This window comes from Piliocolobus tephrosceles, chromosome 1 (assembly GCF_002776525.5).
Source record: "Piliocolobus tephrosceles isolate RC106 chromosome 1, ASM277652v3, whole genome shotgun sequence".
Lineage (NCBI taxonomy): Eukaryota > Metazoa > Chordata > Mammalia > Primates > Cercopithecidae > Piliocolobus > Piliocolobus tephrosceles.
The window spans coordinates 32,775,758-32,799,431 of NC_045434.1; the positions used below are offsets into that span (position 1 = coordinate 32,775,758).

Below are 23,674 nucleotides of genomic sequence, written 5' to 3' on the forward strand. Positions count from 1 at the left end.
AAAAAAGATGAAGGACAACCATTTCAAGGATGTGGAAAGAAGAAATAGGCTAAATTCACTCTGCAAACATCATAACCCCAGGAAGGAGAACCTAGAAGAAAAGCCTGAATAGGAGTTCAAGAATGTTTTAAAGATATATGAAGAAAAGTTCAATAAGCTGAACTGCTTATTACCTAAAGGAAAATCAATCATAAATTAGGAATGATGATAAACTCCTAGATCACATTTACCTGAACCCCATTACAGAGATTGGTGCTACTTAAAAAATAAATAAATACGTAAGATGGAGAACTAAGACAATGGTATTTGAGAGCATGGGACTAAGGAATCAATAGCAAGCACTCTCTTTTTTTTTTTTTTTTTATTATACTTTAAGTTCTAGGGTACATGTGCATATTACATATGTATACTTGTGCCATGCTGGTGTGCTGCACCCATCAACTCGTCAGCACCCATCAATTCATCATTTATATCATGTATAACTTCCCAATGCAATCCCTCCCCCCTCCCCCCTCCCCATGATAGGCCCCAGTGGGTGATGTTCCCCTTCCCCAGTCCAAGTGATCTCATTGTTCAGTCCCCACCTATGAGTGAGAACATGTGGTGTTTGGTTTTCTCTTCTTGTGATAGTTTGCTAAGAATGATGGTTTCCAGCTGCATCCATGTCCCTACAAAGGACGCAAACTCATCCTAACACTGTGCCAAAGCCCAAAGAAAACTTATAGAAACATTTAAGATAAAGGTAAAGAGTAAGTCAGTCGGAATCCCATAAGAAGATAAGAGACAGACTCTCCCATTACTGACAATGGCTTTGGTGCAGGTAGGTATCATTGGTACGCATTTGACTTTCATTAGTGCCTTGATAAAGATATGCTTAAGTATTAAACTCATTATTTGAATTTTAAATATAATTTAGAATAAATTATATATAATTGTTCCAAACTGAACAAAAGAATACACCATTACACCTTCAGTGAGGAAAAGCTGATTTTAAAAATTGAGCAAGGCTAGGTGCGGTGGCTCAAGCCCGTAATCCCAACACTTTGGGAGGCTGAGGCAGGCAGATCACCTGAGGTCAGAGTTCAAGATCAGCCTGGCAACAAGGTGGCACCCTGTCTCTACTAAAAATACAAAAATTAGCCAGGCGTGGTGGTAGGTACCTGTAATCCCAGCTACTTGGGAGGCTGAGGCAGGAGAATCACTTAAACCCGGGGGGTGCAGGTTGCAGTGAGCTGAGATAGTGCCACTGCACTCCAGCATGGGCAATAGAGCAAGACTCCATCTCAAAAAATACATACATACATACACGCATACTGCAGCAAAATTTAATATATACTAATTCTAAGAGAGTTACTACCAAAAACAAAGCATTTAGCCATATGAAGTGCACACTACAGCAAGACAAAGTCCTCGTCATCCCATACTATGACTCCACAAACACTCACATACTTAATATCTAGTTCCTGAAATGGCAGACCTGATTAAAAGACTTTATTTAACCCTTTCATAGCACTTTCTTTCTTTCTTTTTTTTTAAAGACAGGGACTCATTCTGTCACCCAGGCTGGAGTGCAATGACACAACCTCAGCTCACTGAAGCCTCTACCTCCTAGGCTCAAGCGATCCTCTCACCTCAGCCTCCCAAGTAGCGGGGACTACAGGTACAGGCCACCATGCTCCACAAAGTTTTTTTAATTGTTTGTAGAGACAAAGTCTCACTATATTGCCCAGGCTGGTCCTGAACTCCTGGCCCTCAAGTGATCCTCCCACCTAAGCCTCCCAACGTGTTAGAATTACAGCCATGAGACACTGTGCCCAGCCAACATTTTGTTTTAAGCTGAGAAGAAAACAGAAAAAGCAAGAACAAAACCAAATAAATAAATAATAGAGTAGTGAAGGGGCAAAATAAGATGGCTTATGTAAGAACAAATGTAAACAGATGTCAATACCAGTAGACTGATAAGTTAAAATATATGATGTAATAGAGCAACCACTAAAAAAAGATACAAAAAATTTACTTTAAAACATTATAGATAAATCAAAACGGAATTCCAAAAAAAAAAAAAAAAAAAAAACCTGTGCAAAAGCCATGAAGAGAAAAACAGAAAAGCAACAACAATAATAAAAATATATATATATAAAACAAAAACCAAAATGACAGGCTTATGCCATAACATTTATATTAAATAAATGGCCTAAACACATAATTTAAAAACTGAGCCTGGCAGAGTAGATTTACAAAGCATAGTTCAACCATACGCTATCTATAAGAAATTCACCTCAAAGATAATGAGCCAGTAATAGGTATAACAAGGAAAGAAAGGCCTGGTATGAATGCAGGAAATTCTCACCACACATTTCACAACTTTACCATGAATCACACAACTGCAGAAAACACATTCTTTTCAAGCACAAATATTTCAAAATTTTAACCAATTACCAGTTGGTACAGTAAATACTATATTCAAAGAAAGAAAACACAACTTTCTGATTACAATGCAATTATAACAGAAATCCAGAACAAAAAAAACAAAATCTCAATGTTCAAGTAATAAGATCTTTGTTTCTAAATAAGCCACAGGCTTAAGAAAAAAAAAAATGAAAATTAGAAATTATTTTGAACAATAATAAACAAAATATGATGCCAAAAGAATTAGGTACAGATTAAAAAAATAAGAAACTATGGCCCTAAATGCCTACATTAGAAAAAATGATCTGCATAATAATATGCACATCCACCCAAGCCAACAGATTGGGAAGGAACAAAAAAGTAAAATGAAAGAAAGCAGGATGGAAATAATAAAGAACATAAAACAGAAAACAAACAAAATAGGAAAAACAAAATCAAAAGTTGGTTATTAGAAAAAATTCATATAATTGATATATTCCTGGCAAGAACTGATCCAAGAAAAAGCGAAAGAGAAAGAGAGAAAGGAACAAGCAAAATAAGCACTGCCAGGAATGAACCCTGGTGACATTAAAAACTTAAGACTCTATTAAGACCAATCTTATGCTGATAAATCTGAAAATTGAGATGACATAAACAATGACTAGAAAAAATTTAACAAATGAAAAGTGACATCTAAAACAAAAAACTTAATAAAAACATAACTGTTCAAGTAACAGATTCAATAACTTAAAACTTCCTGTAAACAAATCACAGGTCCAGATTGCCTCTCCAATAAGATCTTTAAACATTCAACAAAGATGTTCTTAGACTACACAAATTATTCCAGAAAATTTAAAAAGAGGATACATTTCCCAACTCATTTGATAAAGCTAGCATAATCTTTATAGCAAAACTGGACAAGATATGTGTAAGAAAAAAAAAACAATCTCATTCATGAACATAGATGCAAAAATCCTAAAAAAAATATAAGCAAACTAAACCATAGAGAAGAGAATATATTGTATATACACAATGGCCAAGTTTGGTTTATACAATGGGTGCAAGTAGGGGGACCAACTGTCCTGGTGGGGTTTCCTAGAATGCAGAACCTTCAGTGATATAACTAAGATATAAGACACCCCTGGGCCAATCAGGATGGTTGGTCACTCTAGGAGCAAAGTTGACTGACTTTCCAATGTTAAACCAATGTAATTATTCACATTAACAGAACGAAAAGGAAAAATCGTATGGTTGTATCAGATGCACAAAACTTCTGGAGACTACTCAAGCCCACTCAGAAATTTTTAAAAAATTCTCTTAGCAAACTGGGTAGAAATTTACTGCCTTGAGTAATAAAAAGTACCTACAAAAAACCTACAGAAAACATCATACCTAATGGGTGACACGTCGAATGCTTTCACTTTGAGATCAGCATCAAGACTAGGATGCCCCGCTATCACCACTTCTATTCATCATTGTACCGGATGTCCTAGCCAGCAGAGTAAGACAAGAAAAATAAATAAAAGACATAAGGATCATAAAGAATGAAACTAAACTGTTATTATTTGCAGATTATGATGTGTACATAGAAAACATAAAAGAATCTACAAATAGGATTAATGAGAGTTTAACCAGGTTGCTGGATATTTTTAAAAATCTATATGTAAAACACAACTGTATTTCTATACGCTAGCAATAATAAGAAACTAAAGTTAGAAACACAGACGTCATTTACAACAGCATCATGTGACTAAATCTAAAATAAAGATGTGTAAGAATACCCTGAACAATACAAGGATATTTTAAAGATCTAAATATAGAGGGAAGCACCATGTTCATGGATGAGAAGAGTAAATATTGTAAATACACAGTCTCCCAGATTTATCTAGTCAAATTAATCCCAATAAAAAGCACAGCAAGTTTACCATGGAAACGTACTAGCTGATTCTAAAATTTATATTGAAATGCAGAGAGTCAGAATATCCCAGACTTTAAAGAAGAACAGCAACTTAATTCAAAGCTCTAGTATTTAATACAATGTGGTACTGCCAAAAAGACCAGTGCAGCAGAAAAGAGGACCTATAAACAGATCCACACATACATGGACACACGATATATGACAAAGGTGAAATTTCAGACTGATGAAGAAAGAATGGCCTTTTTAATAAAGGATGCTTGGGCAGCTAGATATCCATATGAAAATATCTCTATACCTCACATTATACACAAAAATAAATCTCTAGGTAGAGTACAGATCTAAATATGGAAGATAAAAGAATAAAGCTTCAAATTAAGAACAGTATAGAAAAATGTCTTTATGACTACAGGTGGAAAAGACTTATTTAAGTGACACAAAAGACACTAATTATAACAGATAAGATAAATTTCGCTCTATTAATATCAGAAACTTCTGGTCATCAAATGACACCATTAAGACAATGAAAAGAATGCAGCCCAATTAGAGGGAAAGATATTTGTGATAGACAGATCTGACAAAATGTATATCCAGAATATATAAATATCAAACCATTAAGAAAAACCAAACAAAAAATGTAAAAAGTTTTAAACAAGTACTTCAGACACAAAATATAAAAAAACCCAAATGGCCAATAAACGTACTATTAGGTGCTCAACCTTGTAAGTCATCAGGAAAATGCAAATTACAACCATATAACAGTATATACCCCAAGATCAGCTAAACTGGAAAAAAAATCTATTGGTATCACATACTGGCAAGAACACAGTGCACAGAAATGCTTATACAATGCCTGTAGGAAGAATAACTAACACAACTTGTTTTGAAAAATATTTTGGCATTATCTATTACATTTGAAGATACACATATCCTATGACTCATCAATTCCACTTCTAAATACATTCCATATAAATATGTATACTAACATAAACATGGATACACATTTAACATAGTAGTATTTTTTGCAAACAGCCCAAAACTGAAAACAACTCAAATGACCATCAACAACAAAAATGGGGCATACTCACTTAATGGAATACTATACAACAACAACAATCAACCAACTACAGTCATATATAACCATGTGGATGAATCGTAACATTGAGCCAAAGAAGATAGGAATAAAAGATTATATATGGCACAAGCACACTTATATAATGCTCAAACACAGAGAGACCTATGGATACTCAGGCATCAAAACATTAAAGAAAGGCAAGAAAGTGACTGCCATAAATATCAGAATATTGGTTATCTAATGGGCAAGGAAGATGACTGCAATCCAAAAAGGGTCGTCAGGGTGCTTCAGCCGTTCTAGCAGTATTGCATTGCGCTTACAATGTGGTTATACAAATGGTCACTCTACTATAATTCTTTAAACTGTAAATTTGATTTATATACTTTTTTGTGTTTTTCATATAAAAATCGTTTAAAATTCAATTCACTAAAATTCCAAGTAAAACCAAAAGGAAAACAAGACTCATCAAAACGATTATATTACAGTAAATTTAATAGGTATCAAATACTTCCAAAAGTGCATTTTAAAATTAAATCAAATGAAATAGAAGGGAACCATTCAAACGCTGGTACAAATTTGCACAGACAAGACCAGCTTTTACATGGAACCCTACACCCCTTTTGATTAACCTGACCATGAAGGAGACTAACACGTTCATTTAAATATATATAACTATTAAATGCTATAATAGGCAGGTTCTAAGACAGCCTCCAAAGATCCCCACCTCTTAGTATTCACACCCTTGTGCAATTCTGAGTGTGGAATGAACCAATGATACGCTTCTAACAAAGAGAAAACAGCAAAAGTTTTAGGATATAACTTCCAAGATGAAGTTACAAAGAGCATGTGACTTCTGTCTTCAATACCCTCTCTTGCTTTCTTACTTGCTCCTTTTGAGAAGTAGCCAGCTGCCATGTAGTGAGCTACTCTATGGAGAAGCCCATGCGACAAAAAAAGCAGTATCTCTTTCCAAAAGCTGATGACTGAGCTTATAAAGTTCCTATCCCAGTCAAACCTCGAGATAACTGCTACCTTGGCCAACAACTTAATTGCAGCTTGGTAAGAAACTCAGAGCCAAGGCACCTGGCTACTCTGAATCAAAATTCTAGACTCAATATATTGAATTTTTCATGTTTTAGGGCATCAAATTTGAGAGTAATTTGTCACACAGCAATAGATAACTAATGCAAATGCCTATTATGTGACTTGCACTTTCCATTCTCTCAATATTCTAAGGAGAATCAGTAGGAAAAAAATAAAACTGAAAATTAATTGGCCCTAAATTACTAGCCAGTTGTGACAGTGGAGTACTCATTATCCAAATGAGTTAAATGAATCTTAACATTAAATCCAAAAAGCGTATTTAACTTCTCTGATTGGTATGTATCAATGTCTAAACCTACACTCATCAGAACTCCAATTGAAAGTTACAAATGAAATCACGAAGTTAATTTGCAAAGTTTGAATGTTAAGCTTAGAGAAACAAACTCAAAAGTAGCAATGTGCCTCCTGGTAAATCTGTATTTTACTTGAATAAGTTCAAGTATATAAATTGTATTACAGGTCCTAAGAACTGTAACAATTATATTCATTTTGAGGATTAAACACACAAACAGACTTATATACAAGAAAATATAACCATTCACTTCAATCTGTCTGCACTAAAACATGAGGTATTATTCAACTATATTTTCTAGACTAAAGCTTATTATAATTACAAATCACTATAGTACCCAATTCCAATTATTGTGAAATTCATGAAATTTAATCAAATAGATAAACGTTTACAATTTGTTACCTAGCTTCTCAGAATTTCTTATGTAATTAAAACTAAAATACTCAGTCACGCAATCATAGATATAACAAAATCAAGAAAACCAAAATGTATTAATGACAGTACAATCACTGTACGCTGGAGGCACAAATATCCAGAAGTATTTGGAACTCATATGTTTCTTGGTTAACATACCTACTACAAGAAAATATGGTCCAAGAGAAAAGAAAAAAAGAAAAATGAATCACAAAGATTACATCAGATTCAAACTAAACTCAAGCAAAAAAGTTCTACAGCATGATTCACCCAGAAGTTTAATAACAGAAATATAAAAACACTATGCCAAATCTATAAAATCAAAGTCAGTATCACAGAAGATGCTGCGGGAGGCCCCGGGCCACCACATCAGAGAAAGGCCAAATGAAGATCACAGAGAAGAATTAATGTTGGGAAGGAATTCTCCATTATCTCTCCAATTTCTGCACATCTTATGACAGCTTTTGTTGTAAATCATCTTTCCAAGAATGTTTATGTGGCAAAGAGGCTGGCAAGACAGAAATAGAGACTTATTCTGGGGGCACAGGACAGATTTGTTTTCTGACCAATATAAAAAAAAATAAAAAATCATGGTCTCCCTGCAGTATCAAGATTGAACAGGTATGCCAGCAACTCCTTTTAGAAGACTGGGGTTTCCTAATATGAGGGTTCCTTTGCTGCAACATAAACACATCCATTTGTGTGTGCAGCATCCACCTAGAGCCATCTCCACATTGTCACGTGTGGGACATGGGGGTCAGAGGGAACTGATGCAAAGATGAAGCTGATGTTATCAAATGTCTCATGAGTAATAAAATATTTTATCTCCAGTTATCTCAGGTCTTTTGCCAGTATCGATGAAACTGTGCAAGCTAACTTGTTAACCTGCTATAAAGGTAAAAAATTTCAGACCCTTCATAATGTTTTACAGTTATATGGTATATCCTTATCATATGAGACAATGTTAAGTCTAACAATTTGTGGCAGGCATCAGGAGACCCCATAGAAGCAATGACTAATACTGAAAAATCTCAGGGGCTAATGAAAACCATTAGGTTTCATTAATTGTTGCTTAAAATTAGTTTAGGACACAGATAATAATTAGTCATTTCATTTAACCCCCAGGTATTTTGAGATTTTAACTTCATGGATTCATTTACTCATTCATTATCAGGTACTTTCTTATGTACTGAATATCATTCTCAATGACTTCAAATTCTCAGACAGACAGAAACATGTTATTCTATATATTATAAAAATGTTCAGCCTTGGTCCTCAAAGTGTGGTCCAAGGACCAAGGACTTCAACATCCCTGGAGCTTGCTAGAAATATAGATTGTCAGGCTCCAGCAGAGCCTCCCTTAATCAGAACATGTATTTTAGCAAGATCATCAGGCAACTTCCTTTTTTTTTGAGACGGAGTCTCGCTCTGTCGCCCAGGCCGGAGTGCAGTGGTGCCATCACGGCTCACTGCAAGCTCCACATCAGGCAATTTTCATGCACACTGCCGTTTATATTGAGCCACTAGACACTTAAACAAATGAATGACCAGATATCATCTTCTTTCCCACCAAAAAAAAAAAAAAAAAAAAAAAAAAAGAAAAGAAAAACCTAAGAGACACAAGTAAATCTTAAATTTATAACAGATAATGTTTGTCAGTAGGCATCTTAAAATCACAACTAAATTCGCAACAGTTGAAAATAAAAACAAAATAGCCACAAACCATATAAAAATATTTAGCTATTCAACACTTCATCATCCAGTAACACATCTCTTATCTATTTATTGTCAAAAAGAACAAAGATAGCCCAGAACATAGCACATAATAGACAATTTATACAGTTTTAAATGAGTAAAAAGCATACTAGACAATTCTTAACATAAACATACCAGGTTCCAGCCAGTTAGAAATTAAAAAAAAAAAAAAAAAAATTTTCGAAGTTATTTTAGCATGCTATCCAGAGAACAGGATTTTAGCTATTTAATTTTCCCATATTTTGTATAGTGTGAAATGACTTTGAAATTTTATAAATGTTAAATTAGAACCTGCTCGCTATAAAACTGCTGATACAAAACTGCCTTTTAACTATCCTCCAGGAGTTAGAACTCCCAAGTTCTAAATATGTAGCTATGTTTTTACTTGTTTTTGCCTACATATATTTAAAAAAAACTGTATCCTACCTAAGGCTTTATTATCTAAGTTTTCCTAAGTTTTCTCTTCATGGCGAAGGGTAGGCTGTTATTTAATAAATCTATTTTCAATTCTTTATAGCTTTTAGGTAAGTTATTGTAGTCAATCTTACGATAACTTTTCAGCACATCTCCATAAAAAGATCTTTTAAGTGTCAAGTTGTAAAGAGAAAAGAAGTTAAAATAACAAAGCTTAAGGAAACCTCCTAAAAATTAAAATGCTTTTAAAAATATTTAAAGAAATTTTTAGCCTGAAATGCTTTTACAAAATGGGAACAGTTAACAATAGTAAATAAAACATTATGTAGAACACACAAAATAATATACCTCTCTCTTATTTCTTCTTGCAACCTTGAGGAATTCCATAAGAATCTGTAGCTGGGCTGCATGCGATTCCTACAATAGAAAATTACAATTTTTCTTTTAAAAAATATAACTGAGTTGAAAGTTTTCTTTAAAACCATAGCATAAACAGTAAGAAGCAGCTTTATGAACCCATTTAAGTTCGTCTATTACTTCTATTTAATCAGTTTTCCCATTTGCTAATTGGTACTTTTAAAAGAATCAATTTTCTACAAAACTAACTCAAACTAACTTTAAGAAACAGGTGTTCTAAATTACATCCCTTATCTAACATGCTGAAAAATCTTTTCATGGATAGTAGCAATTCTATTATCTGACTCCTAGCCTTCTCTTCCCCAACTAAAGTAATAAAACATCAAAACAAAATTTACAGTGAAAGTAACACAGCTGATGGACACTAAAATCACTTTCTCCATGAGAAGCTCATTTGCAGAGACAAATGTAATAAACAGAGATAAACCTATACCTTTCAAAAGTCAAATTTACTATTTCTAGTTATTACCTACTTACTCACAGATGTGAGAATATATTTCTATGGAAGATTTCAGGCAAAATCAAACATCTGAAAACAAAAAAATTTAATATAATCAAGCGGACAGCTTGTGGGTTGGGAGTAACTCAAATTGGTAATTGAAACAAAGATAGAACAGATAAATGAAAGTATAACAAGCCTTGACATTTTCAGAGTAGCAAAACATAAAAATACAAGTATATATCATTTACTGTTTTTTTTTTTTTTGAGACAGAGTCTCACTCTGTCACCCAGGCTGGAGTGCAGTGGCGCGATGTCGGCTCACTGCAAGCTCCGCCTCCCAGGTTCACGCCATTCTTCTGCCTCAGCCTCCCAAGTAGCTGGGACTACAGGCGCCCGCCAGCACACCCGGCTAATTTTTTTTGTATTTTCAGTAGAGAGGGGGTTTCACCGTGTTAGCCAGGATGGTCTCAATCTCCTGACCTCGTGATCTGCCCGCCTTGGCCTCCCAAAGTGCTGGGATTACAGGCATGGGCCAATGCGTCTGGCCATTTACTGTTAAAATTCACAAGAACCAGGAATACCAGGTCAATCTGATAAAACTATATAAAAAGAATATCAAAAGCTAAAAATAAAATAACAATAAGAGTTTATGAACAAACATCATTCTAATTTTTTCTTATATACTTGAAAGGGAGAATAAAAAAGCCCAATGGAGCGACTCCAAAACAAACAAAAATATATTTAAAAAAAAAGATTAATAAAGTTTTAATTTGCCTGGCTATGCAACAGAACTACCCGGGGCATTTGTTAAAACAGACACTGGGTCAGATTTTTAAAATTCTGATCCTGTTGCTCTAGAAAAGGTTCCAGGAATCTATGTTAAACAAGTGCCCAGATGATAAGAATAAGCCAATTAAAATCAAAAGAATCAGTAAGACATAACACGTACTACAAATAAGCATGACTGCCTCACACCCACTTCTAGAGTCTATGCTTCTTGAAGACCTTTGGATTTTAAAAAAGAAGAGGCAAAACAGATGAATGTAATTTACAAGTCAAGGCAAATAAGGAGAGATAAAATATGAACTGACAATCACAATAGGATACTCCAATTAAAAAATATAACTGAAATAATATGTTTTACAACGGAATAAATTTCCAAAACATAGTATCATGAAGATTGACATTTTTTCTTGCAAGACAAACTGACTTTGACTGGACCTTAGACCCATTCTTCCCAAGTGAGTTAATCTGTCACACAGAACAAACTCACAAGGGCTCTGTCTCAACAACGATGACAAAGTATCCAAGTCTTCACATTGTTTGTGGGACTTCTCTACACTAGTTATCTCTAACTATCTACAGATATTTGTCTAGAGGACAAAGATCACATGTTTATTTAAAAAGTAACAACTTTATACAAAAAAGTAACTCCAAGCTAATAAAGTGACAGTTCATTTACAAAGGAAGTATACAAACTATCTTCAAAATTATAAATTTGAACACTTCATTTCAATCTATTAACTAGAATATGCAAATACAACAAGAATGCAATTGATTTGTAGAAAGAAGGGGAAAGTCCCCAAAGTGTCAATGTAAAAGGAAAGTGGGGCCAACTACATACACCAGGAATTTACCACATGACACCTTCTTCTGCAGTTTAATCTTTTTAAAGGAAGAATTTCAAGAAAGGAGATGAATGGCAAATATGAAACTATAATTTCACAAATATGAAAGAAAATTATAAAAAATAGATAGTGGAAGAAAAGAGAATGCTTTAAAAAATGCAAAGAGTATAACCAATTATACCAAAATGTCTAGCCATATAATGTTCTACTAGAACAGGTGCAGAACTTTTAACACGAAAGTAATTCCACTACTAAAAACAGAAGTCCAAGAAGTCAATTCTCTACACATCTCTTACAATTGTCAAAACTTCCAAAAAACATGTAATGATCATTTAGCCCAATTCTCCCACTTTCAGATAAGGAAGCATGTAAGAAAAAGAACAAAGAGAAACGTATTTAGAAAAAAAGAAAGAAATATACATATTTAGAATTTTACTCTCTACTCTCAGTACTCTTTACAATACAGCAAGTTTTTGTTACACTTGTCCCATCTGGTTCAGTAAAGTGTCTCAAGAGGGAGTGTATCTACCATGTGACATGAAATATGCTTCAAATTTTTATAGAACATTGGTCTTTACTTTCCTATCCTTCTCTGCAACTAAATTTTGTTGTATTCTAAAAGAAAAAATTATCCTTATTATGGGAATGGAAGCAACTGCCTGATCAGAGCCTAATATAATTATATACGTGAATTGCGTATTAAACTCCTGTTATTCCAATTCCATGCTTTAGTATCCTTCTGTTACATGGTAAGTTAGATGTCTTTCCAACTGGGAGAAAACACACTGGTCAGAACTATGTAAATAACTAATGTAACTGATTTTTATACATTTCACTATAAATGAGTAATTTGGTCCTTACAGGTTTAGTTAGCATGAGTTAATCTTTCCAAGTACAGTTCACTTTACAATAGTTTCTCAAGAGTAGAACAACTGCCATTTTGATGGCAAACTTTTTTTTTTTTTGCATAAGACTTTCCAAGCAGAATGGCATAGGCAAGTTATTTAGAAATATAGAATTGTTGGCTGCACAATCCTAGCACTGTGGGAAGCCAAGGCAGGCAGATTGGGTAAGCTCAGGAGTTCAAGACCAGCCTGGGCAACATGGCGAAACCCCATCTCTACAAAAAATACAAAACTAGCCCGGTGCAGGCACATGTACCTGTGGTCCTAGCTACTTGGGAAGCTGAACCCAGGAAGGTCAAGGCTGCAGTGAGCTGTGATCGCACCACTGCAGTCCAGTGTGGATGAAAGAGCAAGACTCTCTCTTAATAAAAAAAAAAAAAATACACACACACACACACACACACACACACACACACATATAATAGAGAGAGTGTGCTCAGTAAATAAAAACAACTAAAAATTGAAAAGATTCCTTCTAGAAAGTTGATACAAGGGAATGGGAGTAATGGAACTAGGGACTGCTGCTACTTGCTATAAATCTTGTTAATAACATTATGACATTGTATATTAGAAGTATTTATTACCTAGATTTTTTTTTTTTTCTTGAGACAGAGTCTTGCTCTATTTCCCAGGCTAGAGTGCAGTGGCACCATCTCAGCTCACTGCAGCCTCCGTCCCCCCGGTTGAAGCAATTCTCCTGCCTCGGCCTCCAAAGTAGCTGGGATTACAGTTTTGCAACACCACGTCCAGCTAATTTTTGTATTTTTAGTAGAAACTGGGTTTCACCATGCTGGCCAGGCTGGTCTTGAACTCCTGACCTCAAGTGACCTGCCTTCCCTGGCCTCCCAAAGTGCTGTGATTATGGCATGAGCCACTGTGCCTAGCTTAAAATTCTAACCAAAAAAACCCTAGATAACTTTATGTGTTTTTCCCCTACTTGGGTTCAGATTCCCCATTTATAAAATGTGCAGATAACATTTCACAAACAGGAGTCATCATCCCATACTTTACATAGGATATTACTATTTAGGTAATAATTTTTCTCTAAAAGACTACAGTATTTTCCTTAAATCTACTGTCAACAGAAAACTTCTAAAGGATATTCACTTCTGCTTGTATAAATAGACAACAGACTTCAAATAAGGGTACAGACATACCTGAGAATGCAGGAAGATCTTAAAAAGTGTATGTGGACACAGATTTTAGGAAATTTATTCCCTAATTTTCCACCATCTGCCTTTTCTTCTTCTAAAACATGTCTGCTCACGAGACATCACTCCAGTTCTCAATTCTAGCCTCTTTCATCAAATTTTCTATTCTCACTTTGTACAGAGGGTTGTAAGGAAGGGATAGCAGCAAGGCAGGCAGGCTTGTCACTTATCTTTTACCCACCCAGAAGTTTACCTTGATACATGCCCCTAGGCTATAAAATTCTGTGGAATAACAAAATAAGGCAATAAAAAATACTGCAGTTTGGAAAAGTGAATGACTCTAAAGACTAGATAACAAATCCTTTTATAAGTCAGGTAGTTCCCAAGTCTTTGTACTGAAAGAAATGAATACTAGTGATTTTTGTACATTGATTTTGTATCCTGAGACTTTGCTGAACTTGTTTATCAGCTTAAAAAGCTTTTCAGCTGAGACTATGGGATTTTCTAGATAGAGAACCATGTCATCTGCAAACAGAGATAGTTCGACTTACTCTCCTCCCATTTGGATTCCCTTTGTCTCTATGCTTGACTGCTCCAGCCAAGACTTCCATTACTATGTTGAATAAACAGGAGTAGTGAAAGAGGACATCCTTGTCTTGTGTTGGTTTTGAAGGGCAATGCTTCCAGCCTTTGCCCATTTAATGATGTTGGCTGTGGGTTTGTCATAGATGGCCCTTACTATTTTGAGGTATGTTCCTTCAACACATAGTTTACTGAGAGTTTTTAATACGAAGGGGGGTTGAATTTTATTGAAAGTTTTTTCTGCATCTTTTGAGATAATCATGTAGTTTTTGTCTTTAGTTCCATTTATGTGATAGATCACATTTATTGATTTGCATATGTTGAACCAGCCCGGCATCCCAAAGATAAAGCCTACTTTATCATGCTGGATAAGCTTTTTGGTGTACTGCTGGATTCAATTAGCCAGTATTTTGTTCAGGAATTTTGCATGGATGTGAATCAATAATACTGGTCTTAAGTTTCCTTTTTTTGTTGTGTCTCTGCCAGGTTTTGGTATCAAGATGATGCTGGCCTCATAGAACACTTAGCGAGGAGTGCCTCTTCCTCAATTTTTTGGAACAGTTTCAGTAGGAATGGTACCAGCTTTTCTTTGTATATCTGGTAGGGCTATTTATTACTGATTTAATGGTGGAGCTCTTCACTGGTCTGTTCAGGGATTCCATTTCTTCCTGGCTCAGTCCTGAAAGGGTGTATGTGACCAGGATATTCAAAGGAATATACATCCTTCTATTATAAAGATATACGCACATGTATGTTCACTGCAGCACTATTTACAATAGCAAAGACATAGAATCAACCTAAATGTTAATTAATGGTAGATTAGATAAAGAAAATATGGTGCATATACATGACAGAATGCTATGCAGCCATAAAAAAGGAGATCACATCCTCTGCAGAAACATAAATGGAACTAGAAACCGTTATTCTTAGCAAACTAACACAGGATGAAAATCAAATATCACGTGTTCTCACTTACAAGTGAGAACTAAATGATGAGGACACATGGACACATAGAAAGGAACAATACACACTGGGGCCTACCAGCGGGTGGAGGGCGGGAAGAAGAAAAGGATCAGGAAAAATAACTAATGGATATTAGTCTTAATAGCTGGGTGACAAAATAATCTGTACAACGAACCCCCATGACACAAGTTTACCTATATATGACAAACCTGCACATGTACTCCTGAACTTAAAAGTTAAATACAAAACGACTGAAAGGATATAAACCTAGAAGATGACAGTATTGAAAGGAAAATTGAAAAATCCATAATCATATTAGTAAATTAATCCACTTTCTTCTGTATTAGCTGGGATTTTATTTTTAAACAATTTTAACAGAAAATTTTAAATAGAAAGATATTAGACATAAAGAATATAAATCCTTGAAACAATTTCAGAACACACATGCTTCAAAGCATAAGAGGAATATTTACAAAAAGTGACAACAGTTCGTATAATGAGTGACTTAAATTTGGAAGCACTGGCATCACAGAGACAGCACTTTCACAATACAAAACATTTCAGTTAAAAAAAAAATAGTTTAATCCTCTTCAGATTAAAATGTAAAAGGTTACTTCCACAGTAGCAAAAAGGGGAAAAACCAAAAATGCATACTATTCTTTAAAGCCAATGACTGAAACTAACTCAAGCAGCAATTAAGCCCCAACTAACCTAAATTCCTGAACAAAATCAAAGAGGTCAGTCTCTCATCCTTCTCCTAAAAATAAATAAATAAATACTTTTATAAATAAATTAATTAAAATTTAAAAATTGAATGAAATTAAGAGCAAAGCAGGCATAACAGAGGAAAGGAATAACAAACTCAAATACAGTTCAATACAAATTATTTAAATTCACAGAAAAAAAAGGAAAATAAGAACAGAGCATCAGAAGTCTATAAGATAACATGAAACATTATAACAACATATGACTAGAAACCTACAGAAAAAGAAGTAGAGCAAAAGGCTGAATAAGTAATGGCTCACCATGTTCAAAAATTAAATCCTAGGCATTGAATTTGTATGCTGCCAACAAACAAAATAAAAAAAGGAACAGACTTTCTCGTTCCATGAAACCCAAGAAGGATAAATATAAAAATAATACAATGTAGGAATAACATAGTCAAATTGCTGACAACTAGCGTCAAAAAGAAAGTCTTAAAAGTGGTTAGAAAAATGATATAGTAGCTTTAGGAGAAGGATGGTAAAAATGACTACTGATTTCATCAGAAACAAAAGAACAGTGAAAATATCTTTAAAGTGTTTTAAAAAGAAAACCCAAAACTTCTCTATAGGGCAAAACAATCTGCTTTACAAGAAATAGTAAAAAAAAAAAAAAGTTACACAAGTAAAAGGGAAATCATCTGGATGGATGCGAGAAAAAAATGAAGAGCATCTGAAAAGGTAAATATTTGGGTAAATAAAAAAAAGAGACGGGTGGGTTTTTGTTCTTGTTTATTTACTTATTTATTTTGGTATCCTATCTTCAAAAGCCAAAATAACAATGTTTAAAAAAAGGAAAAAAAATGTTTGGTGGGATTTATAGCATGGTTTGAACCAAAAAAAAGTGGAAGTTTAGTAAACTGAGTTATTGTAAAGTTTCACATTTTTCTTACAGTGGAATACCATATATTCAAGATTGCCTATAAACATATTGTCCTTGAAGTAGCATACCATAAACTGTGGGGAGAAAAGGCCTTTTGTGGTATTTAGAGAAAACACTAAAATTACAATAAAAAGAAGTACGTGAAAAACAGAGAAGATAAAATGGAATGATGAATACCCAATGATGTCTGAAGAAGGCGAGAAAGGAGGAAGAGGTGATAAAGAACAGGAGGGAGAAATGGAAAACAAATACCATAGTGTAGACTCAAACCCAACCATATCAATAATTATATTAAGTAAAATTTAAATAGACTTGAGCACTTCAATTCAATGCACTTATTAGACTGTTTTTAAAAACAACAGAAAAAAACACCTACCTACTGTTAAAGACACACACTTTATAAGGACAATGACAGAATTAAAGTACAAGCATGAAGAAGACTATACAATGGAAACATTAGCTATAAGTAAGGTGCTGTGGCTATATCAGTACCAGACAAAGCAGACTTCAGAACAAGAAATATTTCCAACAATAAACATATCCATTTCATAATAAAGGAGATGATTCATCCAGAAGACATAAAAATTCTAAACATGTATGAACTGCACCTAATAACAGGGCTTCAAAATACATGAAGCAAAAATTACCAAAAAAGAAAACAAAAATAGACAATTAAAATTATAAATGTAACACATTTGTCAGCAACTAACAGAGCAAGGAGGAAAAACAATTTTAATAATATTAACTGGCTGGGTGTGGTGACTCACACCTGTAATTTCCGCACTTCTGGAGGCCAATGCAGGCAGATCACCCAAGGCCAGGAGTTCGAGACCAGCCTGGTCAACATGGTGAGACCCCCCCATCTCTACCAAAAATATAAAAATAATAAGCTGAGGCGGGCGGTGCATACCAGTAATTCCAGCTACGTGGGAGGTTGAGGCAGGAGAATCACTTGAACCTGGGAGGCAGAGGTTGCAGCGGAGATCATGCCACTGCACTCCAGCCTGGGTGGCAAAGAGAGACTCCATCTCAAAAAAATAATAATAACAATAATAATAATATCAACCAACTCTACATAATCATATTTATAAAGCACTACAATGAATAAAAACAGTTTTCAAATGCAAGTGGAATATTTACAAAATAGATTATGCTGAGCTACAGTGAAAATCACTATCAATTTCAAAAGATTAAACACATGCAAATTGAGCTTCCCTTTCAGGCAAAAATGGAGTAAAAGGGACTAGATTTACAATCCTGCCTTAAACAACAAAACACCAGTCCAACTATATGAAACAATGCTTTCCAGACAAAGGGCCAGAAAGATTACATGTTCCCAGCAGCCAGAGTAGAAAAACCAAGAAATATACATGCATCAGGTACTCAAAAAGGTTGTCTCAGTAGTGAGGCAAAACTAGCAGAGACAAAAAACTGCTCTGGTCCTACCTATCATACCTTAAGAACCAGCTTCAAGAGATTCAAACTGTTTCCAAGTAACTTAACTACATGTCAGGACAACGTTCAGGAATATATAAAGGATTACAAAAATATTCAGCACTGAACAAGGCAAAACTTATAATTTCTGGCATCTAAGAAACAAGCATGCAAAGAAGCAGAAAAATATATCCTACAATAAGGGGAAAAGTCAATCTACATGGAAAAAAATTGAAGACAGCAATAGAAACTATCCAAAATGAACAAGAAAGATGAAAAAGATCAAATAAAATGGACAAAACCTTCATCAGTGACCTAAAGAACAACTTCAACTAGCCTAAGAGATATGTAATTGGAATTCCCAAAGTGGAAGGGGGACATAAAAATATCTGAAGAAATAATGGCCAAAAATTTTCTAAATCTGAAGCAAACTATAAATCTACAGATCTAAAAAATTCAAAGAACCCAATAACAAAAAAACACAAAGGGAGGGGGGGTAAAACCCTATTGCAAGGCACATGATAATCAAAATGCTTATACCCATAAAAAGAATATCTTAAACTGGGAGAAACATATTTCATTAAGAAGACAAAAGATAAGAATGACAGCAGACTTTTCATCTGAAACAATGCTAGAAGACAGTGGAGCAACATTTCTTTAAAAGTCAACATGGAATTTTATACTCATATGGAATACCTTTCAAACACAAAATAAAGACTTTGTCAGACATATAAAAGAAGTAATTTGCTTCCAGCAGTCCTGCACTAAAGAAATGGTAAATGATGTCCTTGAGGCTAAAGGAAAATAACAGATAGAAACTGATCTACTCGAAAGAATACAGTACACCAGAAATGGTAAATAAATGGGTAATATAAGACTTGTTAGAAATCTCCATAATTTAACCACAATTAATAACAATGTGTTGTGGAATATATAAAATATTTAGAAGTAAAATATATGACATAAAATACTACAACAGCCAGCAGAGAGAAAATGAAAGTATACTGTTTTTAAGGTTCTTTTTTTTTTTTTTTCTTGGAGACGGAGTATTGCTCTGTCTCCCAGGCTGGAATGCAGTGGCACAATCTTGGCTCACTGCAACCTCTGCCTCCTGGGTTCAAGCAATCCTCCTCAGCCTCCCAAGTAGCTGGGACTACAGGCGCACACCACCACACCTGGCTAAAATTTTGTATTTTTAGTAGAGACAGGGTTTCACCATGTTGCCCAGGCTGGTCTCGAACTCCTGAGCTCAGGCAATCCGCCCACCTCGGTCTCCCAAAGTGCTACGATTACAGGCATAAGCCACTGCGCCCAGCCTGAGGTTCTTATAATACAGATGAAGTAGTATAACATTACTTTAATGTAGAATGTGGTAGCAATTGTATTAAAAACTCTAAAGCAACCACTAAAAAGACAAAAAGTTGTAAGTAATGAATCAACAAAGCATCTAAAATGGAATCACCTAAAATCATGTAAATTATGTTTTCCAAATATAATGCAATTCAACTAGAATTCAATTACCAAAATATATACTTGGCAAAGTATTAATATCCAAAATACAAGCGCACACACACATATACAAATCAGTAAGAAAAAAGACAAATGATCCATCAGGAAAATGGACACAGAATATGAATAGGTAATTCATCAAACAGAAAACAAGGGTGGCCAAATGAAGACATTCTCAATTGTACTAGTTATTACAGAAATGTATTTTTAAAACACACATACAAACACAGAAACAGCATTCGATAATTACCAGACTGGCAGTAACTAAAAAACAGAAAATACTAAGTGTTTATATGGCATAAACCCACAGAAGAGCAATCTGTCAATATCAAACATTTAATAAGGTTAAAATGTGTGCACATTGCCTAATGCAAGCACAAGGAGAAAGGTATACTAAATGTAGTGCTGACACAACTAAGAATTGAGAAGAATCCAAATGCCCATCAATAGAATAATAGATATATTTCTCTTTATTTTGAGACAGAGTTTCACTCTTGTTACTCAGGCTGGAGTGCAATGGTGTCATCTCGGCTCACCGCAACCTCCACCTCCTGGGTTCAAGCGATTCTCCTGCCTCAGCTTCCTGAGCAGCTGGGACTACAGGCGTGTGCCACCACCCCGGTTAATTTTGTATTTTTTTTTGAGACGAGTCTCACTCTGTCGCCCAGGCTGGAGTGCAGTGGTGCGCACTGCAAGCTCCGCCTCCCGGGTTCACGCCATTCTCCTGCCTCAGCCTCCCGAGTAGCTGGGACTACAGGTGCCTGCCACCACTCCTGGCTAATTTTTTGTATTTTTTAGTAGAGACAGGGTTTCACCATGTTAGCCAGGATGGTCTCTATCTCCTGACCTCGTGATCTGCCCGCCTCGGCCTCCCAAAGTGTTGGGATTACAGGCATGAGCCACCGTGTCCGGCTCTAATAATAGATATATTCCTGAAACAGATTACTGTAAAGAAGTTAAAATAAATAAACCAAATCTACATTTATCAATATGAACCTCAAAAAGTAAACGAATAGGTATATTTCAAAAGGATAACTACAGTATGAAACCCTTTATATAAACCTCTAATTTATACAAACAATACTTTATATGGTTTAGATACTAACATATATAAGAAACGCATACACATGCTTGAGAAGGATCATTGCCACTTCATATGGTGGTTACACTAGGAGAAGAGAATGAGATGAGAGGGGTTTAAGTATGAAAATAATTAATTCTTAAGTCAGATCTGAGACATATGCCAACATCTTCATTTATTAAAACTAAGAAGGAGTATTTTAGAGTTCCATATTATTTTCTGTACTTTTCTGTATGCTGGAAAGATTCAGGTTAAATAATAATGAAAAGTAAAACAGAAAGCAATAATGTAAAAAAAAATATATATATGACAGGAACTTTGCTTCTGACATGGCTCTCTCTTCAGAAAATAATAGGAAAGAATCTGTAATCTAATAAGACAACTGTGTTTCTTCAATTCCAAGCCAAAAAGGAAACAAAGACTAATGCTGGCATATTAGAAGGTAGGAAGGTTACCAGTTCTCACTTTCACTATGTAATTACCTGCTTTTGGTATGGTAGCCCACACACATCTTTCTTTTCTTTTTTTTTTTTTTTTTTTTTTTAACTTTAAGTTCTGGGACATAAGTGAAGAATGTGTAGGTTTGTTACCTAGGCAATACCATTCAGGACATAGGAATGGGCAAAGACTTCATGACTGAAACATCAAAAGCAATTGCGACAAAAGCCAAAATTGGCATATGGGATCTAATTAAACTAAAGAGTTTCTGCACAGCAAAAGAAACTATCATCAGAGTGAACAGGCAAGCTACAGAAAGGGGAAAAATTTTTGCAATCTACCCATCTGACAAAGGTCTAGTATCCACAATCTACAAGGAACTTAAAACAAATTTACAGGAAAAAAAATAAACCACCCCATCAAAAAGTGGGCAAAGGATATGAACAGACACTTCTCAAAAGACATTTATGTGGCCAAAAAACATATGACAAAAAAGCTCAACATCACTGATCATTAGTAAATGCAAATCAAAACCACAATGAGATACCATCTCACATCAGTCAGAATAGCAATTATTAAAAAGCCAAGAAACAACAGATGTTGACCAGGCTGTGGAGAAACAGGAACACCCACATACATCTTTAAGTGTGCCTGTTACAAAGTGGTCCAGAGAGCCTCTCTCTTACCACCTCCGTTGAGGGTGGAGGGGTTAAAAATTACAGTTTTCTCCTAAAGTAGAAAAGGAAGAATCATTAGCTTAGTTATATAGGAAGGAATCAGGGATTCCAACTGCTTCTTAAACAGATTCTCAACCAATCATTCTGTTTTCAGCCTTTACTGTATCAGATACCTGATGGTCCCAATCCCAGGGCCTCGGCGCCACAATATAAATAGGGTCAGTTCTTAGCTTTCTCCCTATTGCTGGTGTAGCACTCAGTTTCCTCAGATCTACTAATATATTACCTTTTGTCCATCTGTTTCATAGCTTAGTAAACATTCCTGAACATATATCTTCTCTCATTCTTATTTTTATTTTTTGCCTCTTTAAAATCCCTAATTTACTGTCATTTTCATTGTTTCAAAAGGGAGCAAGGTAACTGCATATGTTCAATCTTTCATATAAAGTCATTTTAGGGCTGGGAGCAGTGGCTCACGCCTATAATTCCAGCACCTTGGGAGGCTCAGGTGGGAGGACTGCTTGAAGCCAGGAGTTTGAGACTACTGTAGGCAATATACTGAGACCTGTATCTACAAAAAATAAAAATAAAAATATACTAGTCAGGTGATTTAAAAATTAAAAACAAATAGTGGCGTGAGTAGGAGGCTGAGGCAGGAGGATCACTTGAGCCCAGGAGGTAGAGGATGCAGTGAGCTATGACTACACCACTGCACTCCAGACTGGGTGGCTGACAGAGAGAAACTTTGTCCCTTAAAAAAAAAAAAAAGTCTTTTCTATTACTTATCACCATGTGAAAATACATGCTTTACTGATTTAGTTCACAAACACACGCACACAGCAGAACTTTAGCTTGTCTACAGCCCTTATCACAACCCCTGGCATATAGTAGATGCTAATAGAAAACTATGGTTAAAACTGTAAGAGAAATTCCCATGAACCCCACCTCCCAAACAGATACAACATGGGAGACAACTCATCTTGGCTGGCTCAACCTGACACACCTTTCTCCTACTAGCAGATCCCCACCACAGTGAGTGGGATCCAGATCCAAGCTAAGTTAATCATAATCTAGCCACAGAAATTTTTTAACTGCAGTTGGAAACAAAAGCTCCTTTTTTTCTTTTATCAAAAAACATGCATATAAACCAAGAGTGCAAATGACATTATTATCCACCATGTGATAAAGAAGTCTATGAGAAAAGAAAATCAGAGCTGTCCCAATCAAACAGGCACAAGGGACACAAAACAAAGACTCTTAACAACATTCAAATCCCTAATCTCATGTACTTGCAGCCTTCCACAGAAGCCATGGTTCTAATCGTCTCAAAGTTTGGTTGTTCAACTATTCCTTTTTGTGTGTATGTGTTATTCACTCCCTTACTGTGTCAATAAATATTTCCTTTATGTTTAGCCTCAGGGTAGTATTTGCTTATGCTAAGGTGTG

General features: G+C 35.0%; 1 protein-coding gene across 7 annotated transcripts in view; it reads right to left on the reverse strand.

Moving 5' to 3' along the window:
• Positions 1–23,674, reverse strand: part of COP1 (COP1 E3 ubiquitin ligase) — a 264,958-nt gene that overhangs the window by 196,194 nt on the left and 45,090 nt on the right. For all 7 annotated transcript variants that reach the window (XM_023207226.1, XM_023207224.3, XM_023207222.1 and 4 more), the window contains one exon: positions 9,706–9,774. In XM_023207226.1, the coding sequence (XP_023062994.1) occupies positions 9,706–9,774 (69 nt within the window). The remainder of the gene's footprint in view (positions 1–9,705; positions 9,775–23,674) is intronic.